This window comes from Polypterus senegalus, chromosome 3, assembly GCF_016835505.1.
Source record: "Polypterus senegalus isolate Bchr_013 chromosome 3, ASM1683550v1, whole genome shotgun sequence".
Taxonomy (NCBI): Eukaryota; Metazoa; Chordata; class Cladistia; order Polypteriformes; family Polypteridae; genus Polypterus; species Polypterus senegalus.
The window spans coordinates 220,092,803-220,112,008 of NC_053156.1; the positions used below are offsets into that span (position 1 = coordinate 220,092,803).

Here is a 19,206-nt window from a genome sequence, read left to right on the forward strand (position 1 = left end):
GCCTGTCCTAAACTCCCTGCCCCCCCATTCGCTAGTTTAAACAATCCTCGACTAGCCTACACATACGACTCCGCAATACATTGGTGCCCCTCCGGTTCAGATGTAACCCACGGCGAACAGGTCCCATCTGTTCCAAAAGGAGTCCCAATGCCCCATAAACCTCTACCCTTCTACCCTGCACCAAGATTTGAGCCACGCGTTAAGCCTTCTAATCTCAATGTTTAATAGATAATGACATAATGACGGACTTGCCCACACCTGCCCATGAAATAGCCTTTGAGTCAATTGTCCAGTTACTTTTGAGCCCCTGAAATGAAGGGATTGTGTTAAAAAACTGCTTTAGTTGCCTCACATTTTTATGCAATCATTTTGTTCACCCCACTGAATTAAAACTGAAAGTCTGCTCTTCAACTGCATCTGAGCTGCTTCATTTAAAATTTATTGTGGTAATGTACAGAACCAAAATTAGAAAAAAAGTTGTCTCTGTCCAAATATTTATTGACCTAAGTGTATATATAAACAATATGGCATGTGAAATCATGAACATCACTATCATACCCAGACCTGTAGCTGTGTAATGTGCATGCATTGTTTTGATTCTTGGAAGCAAAGTGCATTATGAAAAATTTTTAAAACAAAAATGCTCTCTTTTTTAAATTTGTTATTTTACAATATTAAAAAATGATGTTGCCTAACATTGCCACCCTTATCAAAGTGTGGTCTGAGGCAATCACCTCATCACTTCACCCCATGAGCCCGTCCTGCCCACACTTACTCAAACATGGCCAGCTAATTAACCTAAGACATTGCCAGAGATGTTTGTAAGTGAAAAGCCTCAAGTTAAATGCAAGAAAGACAAAGGAAATGGGTGGAGGCAAAAGCAAGGCGACATGGCAGAGGCTGGTGTGCGGCTTACCCACTACATGACTGGTTGGAAGTTAGCGCATAAAAGATGTGGTGGTGTGAATAGTAGTCTGTAGGTGGTGAGTGTGAGTCTTGTTTGAAGAAAGTTGTGGTCAAAATAAGGTACTGCAGGTCTCAGAAGAGGTTTTGGGGCATTAAGCCAATCATTCTCATTTAATTTCACTCCTAAAAATGAAACAAAACAATTCCAGACAGCACTGCCTGTCTGGCCAGTCTTCTTTTCTAGATGACAGTGAGATGTTAATTTGATTTTGGAATCCAAAAATATTCATAGAATCAGGAAATAAACTGTGGACCATGATCGGCAATTACACAATTATATTTTCTCACTTTTCCAAGGCCAGACTGGGAAGGTTATTCAGGCCGGGAATCCCAAGTCTAACCAAGGCCACACACTATACATCAGTTTTCTTGTACAGGCACAAGCTCAAAAAAACAACAAACATTTTTTAATGAATTGAGGAGACAGTAGATTCAGCTTTTACACATTGTAATAAGAATGAGTCTCCAGACTTCATAAATATTTGGGGCAGCCACCCGTATATTATTTCCCAGCTGCAAAAAGTTTTTAGATATTTGAACAGAGATGTTCACAAGACTGAGTTCAAAACAGAACTGATCATTCGGAGGTAAGATGGTGGTTTTAAGGGCTTGGGAAGGAAATTATGTTATCTATTATTATAATTATCCGGAAGTGACATCATCAGAAGAGCCAGATGCCGGAAGTGACATCATCAGAGGTGCCGGAGCTGGAAGTGACGAAATTAGAGGTGCCGGAATCTGGTGAGATTTCCCGGGAATGGTCTGCAAGAAACTGAGAGAGACAGTCAGTACACCCTGCCTCCCCCTTTTCTGGTGTAGTATTATAGTTCCCCAGGCCCTTTAGCTATCTCCTAAATGCACGTGTGTGACAAGCCCCCCTCCACCTTAGGACATACCCACCGGGTTGGGCGACCTGCACAGAGAGGTCGTGAGAACGAAAAAGGGCATCAGTGTTGGAGTGAATAGAGCCCTTACGATGAATAAGCGAATACTTAAACGGCTGAAGTTCAAGAAACCACCTGGTGACCCGAGGATTTGACTCTTTGTGTAGGGCCATCCACTGTAAGGGTGCATGATCCATCACAAGAGTAAATTCCCGACCCAAGAGGTAGTACCTCAACTGTGTAATCGCCCATTTAATCGCAAGTGCTTCCCGCTCCACTGCCGCATACCTGGTCTCCTGATCCAACAGTTTCTGGCTGAGGTACATGACGGGGTGTTCGACACCATCGACATTTTGGCTCAACACGGCACCGAGACCTGTGTCCAAAGCGTTGGTCAGGAGAATGAAAGGAAGAGAAGAATCAGGAGCTTTCAAAATTGGAGTAGACGTTAGAGCCTGTTTTAAGTCATAAAATGCAGCCTCCGTCGTATCGTCCCAAACCACATTGTTAGGAGCCCTCTTCTTTGTTAAGTCAGTCAAGGGCACCGCTCTCTCTGAAAGCTGGGGTACAAACCGGCGGTAGTACCTGGCTAGTCTGAGAAAGGCTTGGACCTGCCGCCTGGTTCGCACAAGTGGCCATCGTATTATAGCTTCTATCTTTGAACACTGTGGTTTGACGGTACCCCGACACAACAGGTAGGTCAAATATTTAGCTTCCTTCAATCTGAAGAAACATTTCTTTGGATTAATTCAAAGCCCGGCTTTTCCTAGCATCCATAACTCCGCAGTGACCTGCTGCACATGGTCCTTCCATGTGCTGGAATAGATGACGATGTCATCCAGATAGGCAGCACTATATGCATTATGGGGGCGGATCACTCTATCCAGCAGACGCTGAAAAGTTTCAGGTGCCCCGTGTAACCCGAATGGAAGGACTCGATACTGCCAGTGTCTGCTAGGAGTACTAAATGTGGTCTTAACCTTTGCGGAGTCCATTTAAGGAATGTGCCAGTACCCCTTAGTCATGTCAAGTGTGGTCAAAAACTTAGCTTGGCCAAGAGTCTTGAGGAGGTCATCCACTTGGGGCATTGGATAAGCATCATATTGGGATACTTGATTAAGCTGACGGATGTCATTGCAAAACCTCCAACTCCCATCAGGCTTATTAACCAAGACAATTGGCCTGGACCAGGGACTATAACTTTCCTCTATTACTCCTAATTCCAGCATACGCTTGATTTCAAGTTCCACCTCTATCCTCTTTGCCTCGGAAAGTCGATAGGGCCGCTCTCTAATGATAACTCTGGGCGCTGTCACTATGTCATGTGCAGTCAGAGAGGTCCTTCCAGGTTTTTCACTCACCACCTCCGGGATGGACAGGATAGCTGTTTCCAGCTTGCATCACTTGTTACAGTTTAACTCTGTACCGAAATTAAGGTTGATGGTGTGAGCAAAGAATGAGCTGGACTGAGCAGAGGTGGAATCAGAATCCCTTTCCTTCCAGGGCTTCAGCAAGTTCACATGATAGATCCACTTGCTCGGTAGACGATTGGGTTGTTTCACCAAATAATCGATGAGTCCTTTCCTCTCCTTAATTTCATAAGATCCTTGCCAGTGGGTAAGTAATTTGGAGTGGGAGGTAGGAACTAAGACCATTACATGATCTCCCGGGTGGAATTCTTGGAGGGTTGTACCACGATTATAATAACGGACCTCTGCCGCTTGCACTTTTTCTAAGTGACTTTTTAGAATAGGTCTAATTTTCCCAAATCAAATGTGTAACTTTGGTAGAGGGAAAGGCCTCTCCTTCTCATCCTTCTTTTAAAATATCCAATAATCCCTGAAGTTGTCGTCCATATAATAATTCAAAAGGCGAAAACCCCGTAGAGGCTTGTGAGACTTCCCGATAGGCAAAGAGTACGAGGGGGAGGAGCTGATCCCAATTCCTCCTGTCCTCGCTGACCTCCTTGCGAAGCATTTGCTTGATAGTCTCATTAAACCTCTCCACTAGACCATTGGTTTGAGGATGATACACTGCAGTCTTTAAGTGCTTTATTTTAAGTAACTTGGCAGCTTTTCCTGAACGTCTCCGAGGTGAATGGCGTTCCTTGATCCGTAAGGACCTCTTTAGGAATGCCAATACGCACAAAGACTCCTAGAAGTTCCCGTGTGATTATTTTCGACGTGGCTGAGCACAGGGGAACAGTCTGAGGACATCGAGTAGCATAATCAACGAGGACTAATATATATTTATGTTCTCGGGCTGAGGGCTCTAAGGGTCCTATAATGTCGACCCCAATTCTCTCAAAGGGAGCATCAATTAAGGCAGTGGTTCTCAACCTGTGGGGCGGGCCCCCCTAGGGCAGCGCGAAGTAACAAAAAGGGGGATGCGAAGATGTGAAAAAAAGAAAACAAGAATCAAAAATATGAAAAAAAAATCTGTTGAAACCAAAACAAATTAACTTAAACTACATTCTGATACTAGAACAATAAATATAGTGTTAGATAAATGTTGATAAAAGTTAAGTAGGTGTAATAAAATATGCAACCATTTCAAAAAAATGTTAGGGGGCACGATTATGAAAACTCTGAAAACACTGTTATTAAAACTCGGGTCGCAAATACTTAAAGATTGAGAAACGCTGAATTAAGGGAAGGGGAAAAAGAGGAGCATGGTCCCTCCTAGGAATTTCCTGTCTGGACAAGAGACGCAAAAATGGCGAAGCTCCTCATTAATTCCCGGCCAAAAAAATCGGAGCTTAATCCACTCTAATGTGCCCAAATGGCCTCCTAGGACGTGAGCGTGTGCTAATTCACAGACTTGCCGCCGGTAAGTCCATGGTATTAACAACAGTTTTCGCACCTCCACCTCATGCTCAGCTATTCGATATAACAGGTCATTTTCTATCACAAAGTGAGGACCCTGTGGCATGGGCTGATGAGTGCGTTGGCCATTGACAAGTACTGCTGCATATTTAGCATGTTTCAGGGAGTCATCATTCCACTGCTACCTTATGAAAGAAGCCGGCGTTTCTCTGAACTGAAAGTGTATTTCAGAGAGAGGGTCCAGTCTGACCTCAAGGGGTGGGGAATCCTCCTGGCTCGTCGAGGCATGGGTTGATGACGTGTCTGCCTGCTATGGCCCAGGAATCTATCTGTCTGCCTCTATCAAAACAAATGTCCAAAAAGCACTGATCCACTAAACGTAGAGTCCACTGTGTATAGATTATGTTTGCTCTTTCATCTGTGAGTCTGGAATCTACACAGCTGCTGTCAGTGTCTGGATGGTAATGCTGACCACTGAAGACCACTTTGAACTTCTTCAATAGACAAAAGACTCAAAAAATGTCTCAGTACCACATAATTCTGTCAAGCACTTTTTAAACAATGCACTTAGTAAACACTGCAGAAAAGGCGCTATATAGGCGCCTGGCCCGACACAGAAAGACACGGAGGCACATATAAAAAGTACAATGCCTTTTATTTTTCTTCAGCCGTGTGACACGTCTCCCCATGCCACACAGCCCAAACACAGTCCCAAAATCACCAGGCACAAAACTCACAAACCACAATTCTCCACCACTCCTCCCAGACAAGCTTCGTCTCCTTCCTCCCAACTCTGGCTCCCTGAGTGGTGGTGGCTGGGCCATTTTATAGCCCACCCGGAAACGTTCCAGGTGATTAACCACCTGCTCCTAATTGCACTTCCGGGTGGGGCTGAAGGCTCGTCCAGCCGGGCTGTGGGAAGCAGGCAGCTCCCCCTAGCGGCCACGCCGGGCCCCAGCCAAGCTGTGGAGGACTCCATCTCCCATGGAGCCCATGCAGGTGGTTAGGAAAACACCGTCGGCCATGGAGGCTGCCACCAAGCGTCCCGGGGGAGGTACTGGACTGTCCATGGTGGCTTCCCCGGAACATAAGCAGCAGGGGCATCCCTGCCGGGCATGGGACCCGGCTGTCCTTCACAACACACAACTATGAAACGTTTTGTGTAGCCTATTCAGTCACTCTCTCATCATAGCGCTAAGGTTTGAGTGTTAGAATGCGAGAGATGCACTTTAAAAATAGTAAAATAAAGTAAAAACAAGACACATTCATTAACAAACTTATAATGAAATAAGGAACAACAGGTACATTTAAAAACACAAATCATTCCACTAACATAAGCGTTTCATTAATAAAAAAATAAAATAAAACATTTTGTGTAGCCTATTCAGCCACTCTGAGAGAAAAAAAAAAACATTAAAAATGTGACCATACGCTACACTTCATTAAAATTTGAAACAAAAATAAAACAAAATAAATACACCATAACAAATATCAAAACCCATACAATATACAAATGTTATTCAAAGTGTCTATTATTATAAACTTTTGAACAATTTTCATATATTCATATTTTCACCACAGCACTCCTGTTTAACTGTCAGAGCGTGAGACACACGCAAAGTCAAAACTTGAAACCAGAAAAGAAACCCTCCAGCATAAAGTGAAAGGATTTGTGCCCACTGCAGAGCAATAACGCCTGCTTGTTATCCAGTATAATAACATTATTAAATGTCACTATTAGTTTATTTCACTGGTTGCTCTGAATGCCAGGGCAGGGCAGGCAGTAGGCCACCAGGAATTATATTATTATATAATTATAAACGTCTTTGCACTTTTCATAGAAATGGGCCACTTCTGAATACCTTTCATTTTGGTCTGACCCATGCCAAGCTCTTTCTGTTATGCTCAAATTTGAAAAAAAAAATGGATATCCAAATAGATTTTGGAGATGTTACAAGGATTATGTGACAGAGAACTAAAGGTTTTTGTGGATGGAACGTTCAAAGAAGTAGTCTGAATATGAACACAATAAAAAAAATAGTTAATATATTAAAAAACACAAAAGGTCAAAAACTTAAATTGTATGATATAAAATCTTTGTTAAGAAGCAAATTTGCCCATTTAACTCTAGTAATTTACAATAAAGATTAGATTAGATGTTATTAATCCCTGGAGTCAATTTTGATGCTTACAGTAGCAGAAACATGAAAAACAAAATTACAGACTCACTGGAAAAATAGTAAAGTTAATCATTAATTAGATAAATTAATAATAAATGTATATTTGTTCAGAAATAGCACATTTCTAATTAATGAATAAAAGTTTTTAGTCTGGAACATCAGGAGGAAGCATTGAATTGCCTAGCAGTAATAGCAGAAAAGATACCCACAGGCACCTCTTAGTTCACCATGTAGGAATGAGCCTAAAAGTGCTTCTAGAGAGCACCTCCTTGAAGGGATGGATGGGGATTTTTCATGATGGCATCCAGTTTTACCCCCATCCTCTTTTCTACAACAGCTTCCAGTGCCCTGTAATGGAGCAGGCTTCCTGATTTGTTTAGGCATTGTGTGTCTTTTGAACTCAAGTTGCTTCCCCAGGAGACCACAGCATAGAATGCCACATTGGCTACTACAGACTGATAAAACATCTCTACTTGACAAATCTGCCAAGTAAGATACAGTAGTTAGGGAAAGGAAATCTAGTGATGGTTAGTACTTACAGTATTTTCATTGTATTTTTGTCTCACGTTTTGGCTTTGGTTGCTGCCTTTTTGACCTATTGGATTTTATCCATGCCTGGTTTCTTGACAATCATGTTGTCTTTTGGGACTGGACTGTATTCTTTCATTTAGGTTATAATACTCTACAGGTATAATTTTATAATATTTGTTGAGTCCATAACCTGAGTTGAAGTAATTAGAGGGAAGAGGGTATTTTTTCCCTACCAAAAAAATCTAGCATCAATTTAACTCGTAGTTTTAAGCAATTATTAGATATTCAGAGGTGCTTCCTGACTTCAGGAGTGATCAGAATGTTCTCCCTGGACATGAAACCTGACTGTGACTTAAAGCCATTTTCGGTCTGTGCTGAAGTGAGTTTAGAGTTGAGAGGTGAGTTTGGACAAGAGTTTGCCTGGTGGGAGAAGGAGATGCTAGAAGATTGGATTATGAGGAATGAGAGGCGAAAGAGAAGAGTGTGTTATGTGGTCCTCAGCTAGGTAGTATACCCAGTAGTCCTAGGAGCATAGCAGGGTTTGTTATTTTCCATTTATTTGTACTATTTTGTACTCCTTTCATGGTTCTTTTATACAATTTTTCCTTCTTTGGCATTTATTTATTTTCAAGTCAAACATGAAAGTGGCACTTATTCTCCATAGTACCTTTAAATATACAGCTCTTGAAGTGAACCAAATTACTTGCAATACTCAATAATGTTTATGGCAATACAATAATATAGTGTCAAGTGCTGAGATACATCAACAGTTGATCAAAAAACAGGTGGAGGTCATCCATGACGTGTCGAGGGCAGAGACACATCATCATTTGAAAAAAGAACACAGTAAAGGCGTACAAAGGACTCACTGCTATTCTAAGAGAAGTTGCTGGAACTCTATGGGTGCTTTCACACCTCAAGAACTTTGTTTTCAGTTACCAATGAGTTCCTGTACAACATAGGCCCTGGCCACTTTTGTGTGTTACGTTCCCACCACGCAGCAGGAACTGTAATCTCTATACGAAATATGTGATGTGCAAAGAAGCAAAGTGAAATGTGTTCTGGAATGGAACCCCTCCACCTTATTGCTTCGAAGCAAAACCGACTTCACAGGGGAGATTATTGCTTTAATGTGGTGCATGGCATGGCAAACCACTTATCACCTGAGGCCCAACCACAATAATTTCTGGATGAAAGAAAGTTACATACCCTTGAGGAGTAGCTAAAAAAGTACCAGGAACTACAAATGGCCCGTGTTCCTGTGATGAGAATACTAAAGGATTTCCTGAGATTCTAAAAATCCTGAAAAAAAGTTCCTGCATTAAAAGTCCTCTTCATGGAAATTGTAAGAGGCACTGGTGAGTACTGGCCCATTTCAAGTACTGCATATACAGTATAACATATGGAATTACTGACAGAAGAAAGAAACATAAAATAAAAATTGTCAAGTAACCCATCTCACCATCAACACATCCACAAATTTTTAATGGGGGGTAAGCACTCCATTGGGAAGAAAAAAATTAAATGTAATCTAGTGATTAGCAGTCCAGAATCATGACCATGATTCCAGGCCCTGTCACCATATTTGTAGAGTTTCAACCTCAGGGTTGAACAGTTTTCCTCCTAGATCCCAAAGATGTACAGATTAGACTAGTTGGTACCTTTAAATTGACCCAATGTGAGTGACTGGATGTGAGTGTTGGACATATACAGTAAGTCTATTAACTCCAATGTGAATCATAGGATATATGAGAACATGAGGGCAACCATTAAAGAATATAGCAAGTAAGCTGAAAGACAACCCAAAGAGATTCTTTCAGTATTTTAGTTGTAAAAGAATAGTCAAGGAGGAGGTGAAGTGCATCAGGAATACGAAAGTGGAATTTAAAAATACAGACAGTGAAATTGCAGATGCTCTAAATAAGCATTTTTATGAGGTGTTCACAAGTGAGGAAGTGGATAACCACCCAGCGGTAAATGGGATTACTAAGTAGGAACTGATTGATTTGGAAATGGTAGAGGGAGAAGTACTGCTCATATTAAATAGGCTGAAATCAAACAAATCTCCAGGACTAGATAATAATTACCCTCGAGTTCTTAAGGTGGTTAGTGAGTACATATATAATCTCTTGACACATATTTATAGGAAGTCCCTGAAACTATACAGCAGTAAGCTGTGGTCTATGGCCGGCTTGTCATCAAGGCCAATACCCCCAGGCCGCAAGATGGAGCTCTCCCTGCAACATGGAGGTGCCCCGGATACCAGCAGGGAACCATGGACTTTAGAGTTTTCCCCTACTGGATAGTGCTGTCTTATGAAGTGATTCGGTCCTGAAGACCCCGGGCCCATGTTGTAAATAAATCTAAAGGGGTGCAGACAGTAAAGGGTCTTTCTCTGTTTCATAGAGAGACTCAGACTGTAGACAAACCCCAGAGTAAGCAGGAGATCCCAAAAGTAAAGTGGAGGTCCCCTGACAAGAAGGAGAAGGGTGTAAAAAACACAGAGGCAGCTGGGGAACTCTCCTCAGCGGGAAAAAGGGCAGAGACAGAGTTCCCCGAGTGTTTCCAGCGTCAGAGGGAGAATTCCAGGAGGACAAAGGCAGTGTTACGGATGCCGACGGCTGGGCCATATTTGACATAATTGTCCTGGAGGACAGGGGATAAGGTGGATTACCATTATGAAATTCCCCCTAGGTTCTCCAGAGAACACTTCGAAAGGCAGAGCCAAGGTCAGTTCAGAAATCCTACTTGGAGGAGGATGACCCTCGCGGAGCTGGACGCTTCAAAACATGGTTTTTCGCTGGGGGGAGAGTACTGTGGTCTATGGCTGGCTTGTCATCACAACCAATACCCCCAGGCCGTAAGATGGAGCTCTCCCTGCAGCATGGAGGTGCCCCGGATACCAGCAGGGAATCATGAACTTTGGACCTGCTGGATACCCCAGGGGCCAACAGAGGACACTGCAGGGAGGCATAGAGAGTCATATGTGCCCTATAACCCGGAAGTGCGTCATAGGCAGAGCGACAGCAGATGTGACGTACTTCCGGGAAGAAGTAAAGGACTTTTAATGTGATAAGGATCATATGAACTGAGGATTGGAACACTTCCGGGTCAAGGATTATAAAAGGACTGTGACAGCTCCCAGACGGCAAGCTGAGCTGGGTGGTAGGAGGGCAACGCATCTGGGAGTGGTGGATTGATTTATTGTTATTGTATTGGTGAATTTGAATGAGTATTGTGGAGGAGAGGGTGCTTTGTGCACTGTGCTGTGAAAATAAAGTCAACTTTTGGACTTTTATCTGGTGTCTGGAGTCTTGGACAGGAGTTCAAGGGAGCAATAGCGCCCCCTATCTGTCACAAAGGTTAATGTGCATCACAGGAATATTAACGGGAGGAAATATTAAGGGTAAAATTGAGCAGCACATGGAAAGTACAGGAGATATTCTGTACAGTCAGCATGGGTTCAGAAGAGGGCAGTCATGTTTTACTAACATACTGGACTTCTGTGAGGAAGCAACAAAAGAATATGATCAAAGTGGAGCTTATGAAATTATTTATCTGGACTTTCAGAAAGCATTTGATAAGGTGCCACAAAAGAGGGTGGGCATCAAACTAAAAGAAGTGGAATTCAGGGTGATGTTTTAGAGGGGTGCAGAATTTGCTCGGATACAGGAAGCAGAGGGTGATGGTGCGACAAACCTCATCAGAATTGGCTGATGTTAAGAGTGGCATTCCACAGGGTCCGTACCGGGGCTGCTTCTATTTTTAATATGTATACAGTAAATTAATTAAATTGGAATATAAGTAACAAGCTGATTAAGTTGGCAGATGATACGAAGATAGGTGGATTGGCAGATAATCTGGAATCGGTTAAATTTCTACAGAGGGAATTGGACATTAATGTCAGTAAACGTAAAGTATTACATGTTTCCACAACCCTAAGAGATTTTTGTTATGTTACTTTATTCTTTAAGACGTGTATATTAGGTTAAATAGCACCTCTAATTTAGCCCAGTAATGGTGAACATGGGTGTGTGCTTAAATTTGCTGTGGTGATGGATGGGTCCTTTCTTCAGGACTTTTTTGTACCTTTTGCCTAGTGCTGCTAAGGTAGGATTTGGTTACTTCACATCCTTGCATTGGAGTTATCGGAGCAAGGAAAGGGACATGCAGCAGGGTAGATTTTTCTTTGAAGTTTTTTTTTGTTCTTTTTCTGGAAGTGCATGTACATAGTCATAGTACAGTTCAGTTAATTTTTTTAATAACTTTACTGGTGTTAAAACTTTCTGGTATAAAAACTTTCTGGGACTTCTGGGAATTTTATGACTAATATTCATCCATTATCCAACCCGCTATATCCTAACTACAGGGTCACAGGGGTCTGCTGGAGCCAATCCCAGCCAACACAACAAGGCAGGAAACAAACCCCGGGCAGGGCGCCAACCCACCACAGGGTACACACACACACACCAGGGACAATTTAGAATCGCCAATGCACCTAACTGGCATGTCTTTGGACTGTGGGAGGAAACCCACGCAGACACAGGGAGAACATGCAAACTCCACGCAGGGAGGACCCGGGAAGTGAATCCGGGTCTCCTAGCTACCCACTGCGCCACCCTGCCACCCTTTATGACTAATAGTTTTTATTTATTTATGTATTTAATCAATTAATTTATTTATTTATGTATGCACATATGTATGTATATATATTTATTTATTTATTTTGTATTTTTCATGACTCCATCTTTTTTCATGAATGTTGCTATTTTGCATTACTGTAGATTTTTTATTAGTGACATTACAGACACACCGGTATAAAGGAAATTGTTTTACTTTTGCAGTATCTATGATTGACAAATAATCTAAAGATTTTGTGCATTTCTCTTTGATTTTTACTGTAAGTTTCTGGCTCTTGAAGTTTTTGAACTATGATTTGACTAAGATTTCTTGATTTCATTTTGAGCTTTTTTGGTACAGTTGTTTTCTCGGTTTGTGCGTTTTTTTTCAATAAAATCTCCTCTGCTTATCCACTCTTTAAAATACTGTCTGAGAAATAGTTTGAGGCAGCACATAATGTGAAAAGCTTCTGCTGTAATTATCATTTATGGTCTGTCTTTCCACATGAAACTCAGTGCACCAATTTTGTTGAAGTGTGGTACTCTTAAGACATTTGCCCAAAAACAAACTGAATTTTTTTTAATAAAATAATTAACTCACTTGCAACTTAATCAGCCATGTCTCATTCAAAGTATTCTCTCCCCCACTTCCTCTATTTATACTCCACTTTCAATGGGTTTTCCATTTCAGGAATGCGCCCTGGAAGTCGTTTTGTGGAATGCCACATTGATCCCTTGGCGAATTTTCTTTAATTTGAAATTGGTGACCTTACAGGGTGGATTTCAACTTTATGAACAACAAATAATTCACAGGGGCTGCACACCTACATTTCATCCCCTATTAGGGAAAGGTTTCATCAGCATTCAAACAATCTAAAAACACCTGACTGATTGTTCGCTTTTTACTTTTTTGTCAAGAGACGAGGAACACATTTTGAAGCAACACAATGCATCTGCAGTGTTTCAGTCAAAATTATGTAACATAAACTTTTACTGATGCCTACTCCTTTAGCTACTTCATGAACAGATAGGTGATCATTTTCACAAATTGATCGCTGTCCAGTTCTGGGATCGTCTTTCTGATTTGAATCCAATCATCTGCCCGATTTAAAATGTTAGTACCATTCGTAAAATTGTGTGTAGCTTAAACAATCCTCTCCGTAAGCTTGCTGCAAGTCTTAGTAAATGCTTTTGCCAATTTGACAAAGACTTTCACAGAAAAACATTGCTCTTCAAGATCCTTCACATTTCACATTAGAACAAATTGCAAAAGGCACAATAGACATGCTCACCCCACTGCATGTATCGGTGACTACAGTAATTGGTGTGGCGCGTAATTGAGCAAGCGAGGGATTTTAATATGTAAGGTCACCACTACCCACCAGTACTATAGCAGGTCTTCTGTGTTGGCTCATTGGCACTCAGTAGCCTTACCACATGCATTTCAGAACAGTTAATCCACCTGAAGCTAAGCATGTTTGTGTCCAGCCAGTACTTGGATGGGAGACCATCTAGAAAAAACCTGGAATGCTGCTGGAAGAGATTTTGGTGAATTCAGCAAGGGGTGCTTACCCTGTGGTCTGTATTGTGCATCCCAGTGCAGTGATGGGGACACTGTGCTGTATAAATGGTGCCATACTTCAGATGAGGTGTAAAACTGAGGTCCTGAGTCTCTGTGGTAATAAAATAACCCTGGGCATCTTTTGTACAGAGTAGGATTTTTTTCCTGATGTACTGACTAAATTGCTCATCTCTACCTGGGCAGAGAAAGTTCTGGCTTCCTAATCATTCCTTGTCTCTAATTGGCTAATTATCTCTTTCATCCCTTTGCCACCTAATAATTAATGTGTGCTAAGCATAACTGTACAAAATGGCTGCTGTCACATCATCCAGGTGGATGGGGCACCTTGGTGGTGATTGAAATGTCTCCCCGCTCTCTATGTAAATCGCTTTGAGTACCTTGAAATGTGCTACATAAATGCCATGTCTTCTCCTTTTCAAAAGCCTCTTTTCATTTTGCCATTCTGGAGCATTGAATTTTGCTTGATGTGGAATAAAACAAATTAAAATGATTTTAGCACAAGGCACATTCAACATGTGAAAAGTGAAGGGATCTTGATTGTTTCTGAATCTACTGTTTAAGAAATTTAAACTACAGTTAGTCACAATCAACAACTAACAATAGGTATCAACTGATGACATTTTTACATAACTTGATTAGACTCTTGTATCTATGAAAGCTATTGAACAAGCATAAGCTTATTTTGGCAATGTTTTTAACCATGTGATGTAAAGGGCTGCCAAAAAGCACATATTTAATGCATTTTACTAACACATGTACACGTATTGTATTCTATTAGGCGTGTGTAATGAATGGATTGTTGCCCTAGCTGGGATGGGCTCCCTACCTTTACTTTATCTGGGAGGCCAATATAATGAATGGCACAGTAAGAAATAGCAACAGCACTGGCATCCCAACAGTCATGCATAAGAATCACAAGGCCTAGCTGGGATGCCAAAGGACAAAATGGATGGAGCATCCCAACAGGGATAAGTAATGGACTCTTTCCTGGATGGGAGAATGCATATATGGGAGACTACCTCTCAAATGCACCCCATAAGCTTAGGTGGCAGCATCCCTTATGTCAAAGCCTGGTATGGATGCCCACAGGGCAACATGAGAGTTGTGGCTTCTGAACAAGGCATGTGTACCAATTCAGTGAAAGTTGTAAGGTGTGGGATGACTGCCTTGTGTGAGTGTTTCAGATAACAATTTATTTAAAAGTATAGTGTTAAAAGGTGGAGACTGAAATAAAAAAATGCTTTATTACAAGTATGAAAATGTTCCAGAGTTTACACATTCCTTGAATAATTTCCACAGCTGCCTTGTTTAGTCACCTCATCAGGAAGTGTCTTTGTTCCAAGATCTCTGTTTACAGACAAATTTGCATGTGACGTTTATAGATATTCCTGTATGTAAATATGCCTTTTGTCTTCCACAGCGAACAAATGACCCATTCAGGTTTACTCAGTGTACTGGCCCTTAATCTGCTGTCATCTGCTAGGCTGCTCCTTTTCCCAGAAGTCATGATGACACCTGTGACATCAAATACAGAAGAGGTCTCTGGAGGCATTTCTGGTCAGGAGAATATGTTGGGGCTAATCACCGGAGCTGCTACTCCAGCAGTCACTATGAATATGGATACAAGCACAACCAGCCAAACCATGTCCACCAGTCTGACAAGTCCAAATCCAGCCATGAAAACATCAACAGAAAGTAATCTGGAAAGTTCCACTGATTTGATTATAACGTCTCCCCAGACAAACATCATGGGTCCACTCACAGACAGTGCCACAAACAGTGGAAGTGACCAAACAAATTCCATCAGTTTCACTAACAGCAAAAGTGAACGCACAACCTTAATGAGTATGGCCCCCAGTGTAAGTGACCAGATGATTTTACCGAGTGTCACGGACAGGATAAGTGATAAAACAAGTACGATAAGCATCCCAAACAGCACAAATGACCAAACAAGCTCGATGAGTACAGCTACTAAAGAAACTTACCAAACAACATCAGTTCAAACATACAAGGATGTAAATAACCAGACAACCCCCTTAAGTACACCTTCTAGAATGGACCAAACAAGTTTAACGAGTACAGATACCAGCACAAGTGACCCGACAAGTATAATAAGTAGCACTCCATCCATGAGTGAACAAATATTTCTTACAAATATTGATAATAGCATGAGTGACCAACCACTTTTGGAGAACACAGATACCATCGAAACTACAAAAACTACATCAGTTCAAAATGAAATAACTATAAGTGACCAGGCACTTTCAACAAGTGACCAAACAAGATTTATATTTATCACCACAACGTTAAGTGACCAAACAAGTGTGACAAGTTCAAGCAACCAAATGGATATCACTACCGGTGCAAAAAATCAAACACGTTCAGCAGATACCAGTACTGGTGCAAATGACCAAACAAGATCAGTGGATACCACTACTGGTGCAAATGACCAAACAAGTTCAGTGGGCACTACTACTAATAGAAATGACCAAACAAGTTCAATGAGTATTGCTACAAGCACAAGTGACCAAACAAGCACAATGGTAACTACTTCTGGCAATAGCGACCCAACTAGTTCAATGAGTATTGCTACAAGCACAAGTGACCCAACAAGTTCAGTGGGCATTACTACAACCAGAAGTGATCCACCAAGTTCAGTGGACTCTTCTACCAACACAAGTGACCAAAGAAATTCAGTGAACACTACTAATACTGTAAGTGAGCTAACAAGTTCTGTGGACACTACTACTAATAGAAATGACCAGACAAGTTCAATGAGTATTGCTACAAGCACAAGTGACCAAACAAGCACAATGGTAACTACTTCTGGCAATAGCGACCCAACTAGTTCAATGAGTATTGCTACAAGCACAAGTGACCCAACAAGTTCAGTGGGCATTACTACAACCAGAAGTGATCCACCAAGTTCAGTGGACTCTTCTACCAACACAAGTGACCAAAGAAATTCAGTGAACACTACTAATACTGTAAGTGAGCTAACAAGTTCTGTGGATACTACTACTAATAGAAATGACCAGACAAGTTCAATGAGTATTGCTACAAGCACAAGTGACCAAACAAGCACAATGGTAACTACTTCTGGCAATAGCGACCCAACTAGTTCAATGAGTATTGCTACAAGCACAAGTGACCCAACAAGTTCAGTGGGCATTACTACAACCAGAAGTGATCCACCAAGTTCAGTGGACTCTTCTACCAACACAAGTGACCAAAGAAATTCAGTGAACACTACTAATACTGTAAGTGAGCTAACAAGTTCTGTGGACACTACTACTAATAGAAATGACCAAACAAGTTCAATGAGTATTGCTACAAGCACAAGTGACCAAAACAAACAAGCACAATGGTAACTACTTCTGGCAATAGCGACCCAACTAGTTCAATGAGTATTGCTACAAGCACAAGTGACCCAACAAGTTCAGTGGGCATTACTACAACCAGAAGTGATCCACCAAGTTCAGTGGACTCTTCTACCAACACAAGTGACCAAAGAAATTCAGTGAACACTACTAATACTGTAAGTGAGCTAACAAGTTCTGTGGACACTACTACTAATAGAAATGACCAAACAAGTTCAATGAGTATTGCTACAAGCACAAGTGACCAAACAAGCACAATGGTAACTACTTCTGGACTCTTCTACCAACACAACTGTAAGTGAGACCCAACTAGTTCAATGAGTATTGCTACAAGCACAAGTGACCCAACAAGTTCAGTGGGCATTACTACAACCAGAAGTGATCCACCAAGTTCAGTGGACTCTTCTACCAACACAAGTGACCAAAGAAATTCAGTGAACACTACTAATACTGTAAGTGAGCTAACAAGTTCTGTGGATACTACTACTAATAGAAATGACCAAACAAGTTCAATGAGTATTGCTACAAGCACAAGTGACCAAACAAGCACAATGGTAACTACTTCTGGCAATAGCGACCCAACTAGTTCAATGAGTATTGCTACAAGCACAAGTGACCCAACAAGTTCAGTGGGCATTACTACAACCAGAAGTGATCCACCAAGTTCAGTGGACTCTTCTACCAACACAAGTGACCAAAGAAATTCAGTGAACACTACTAATACTGTAAGTGAGCTAACAAGTTCTGTGGACACTACTACTAGCACAGGTGACCAAACAAATTCAATGACTATGGCTATAAGCGTAAGTGACCAGACAAATTCAGTGGGCACTACTACTGGCACAAGCAACCGAACAAGTTCCATGACTTTTGCTATTAGTGAAAATATCCAAACAAGTCCAATGGACACTACTATTGGCACAAGTGCCCAAACAAGTTCAGTGGGCACTACTACTACCAGAACTGAGCAATCAAGTTCAGTGGACTCTTCTACTAACACAAGTGACCAAACAAGTCCAGTGGCCAGTACTACTGGCACAAATCACCAAACAAGTTCAATGACTATTGCTATAAGTACAAATAACCAAACAAGTTCAATGGATACTGACATTACTAGTACAACCACAAGTGACCCATCAAGTTCAGTAGATTCAACAACTAACACAAATGACAAAACTAATTTAGTGGCCCCTACTACTGGCAGAAGTGACCAAACAAGTTCTGCGGACACTACTACCAACACAAGTGAGCAAAGAAGTTCAGTGAGTTTTGCTATAAGCAAAAGTGAGCAAACAAGTTCAGCCGTCACTACTACTAACACAAGTGGGCAAACAAGTTTGATTAACACTTCTACTCATACAAGTGGTCAAACAAGTTCAGTGGTCATTTTTACTAGCACAAGTGAGCAAACAAGTTCACTGAGTTTTGCTATAAGCACAAGTGACCAAACAAGTTTAGAGGCCACTACTACTCCTGTAAGTAAACATGCAAGTTCAGTGGACACTATTACTGGTGCTAGTAATCAAACAAGTTCAATGGATACAACTACTGGTGAAAATCATCAAATAAGTTCATCAAATAATACTACTACTGGCACAAGTGAGCAAACCAGTTCAAAGGTAACTAGTACTGGTATAAATTACCAAACAGTTTCATTGAGTACCTTTACAAGCCTGAGTGAGCACATCAGTTCAATTACTCCTTCTGGCACAAGAGACCAAATCAGTTCAATGAATACCACTACTGGTGCAAATGACCAAATAATTTCATCAAGTATGGTAACAAGCACAAGTGACCAAATCAGTTCAGTGAGTACAAATGAGCAAAGCAATTTAATGAGAAGCTCTACAAGAACAAGTGACCGAACCAGTTTACTGAGTGCTGCTACAAGCACCAGTCAACACACCCATTCAATGGACAATACTACAGGAATGAGGGACCAAACAAGTTCAGTAATTGCTGCTATAAGTAAAAGTGACCAAACAGTTTCAATGGATTCTTTTACTCATGCAAGTTCAAATGCAAGCAGTCCTACAAGTAGAGTCGATCATGAAACTCAGACATTTACCTCAAGCTATACAAGCCTCAAGTCAGTCTCAACAGCTCAAGAGTTTTCTAAAAGTCAACCTGTGACTACAGACTTTACAACTGGCATCAATAACTTGTACGTACCATTAAATATATCTTTTCCAGGGTGAGTGACTTCAGTACTTCTCAATTCTAGTCCTTGCTCAGACTG

The 19,206-nt window shown here is 41.3% G+C and overlaps 1 protein-coding gene across 4 annotated transcripts in view; it reads left to right on the forward strand.

Moving 5' to 3' along the window:
- Window positions 1-19,206, forward strand: part of LOC120525867 (serine-rich adhesin for platelets-like) — a 79,191-nt gene that overhangs the window by 12,285 nt on the left and 47,700 nt on the right. For 3 of the 4 annotated variants that reach the window (XM_039748519.1, XM_039748521.1, XM_039748522.1), the window contains exons 2-3: window positions 15,008-16,162; window positions 17,281-19,161. In XM_039748519.1, coding sequence (XP_039604453.1) covers window positions 15,015-16,162; window positions 17,281-19,161 — 3,029 coding nt within the window. In that variant the 5' untranslated portion in view covers window positions 15,008-15,014. The remainder of the gene's footprint in view (window positions 1-15,007; window positions 16,163-17,280; window positions 19,162-19,206) is intronic. The other variant, XM_039748520.1, reaches the window with a different exon arrangement.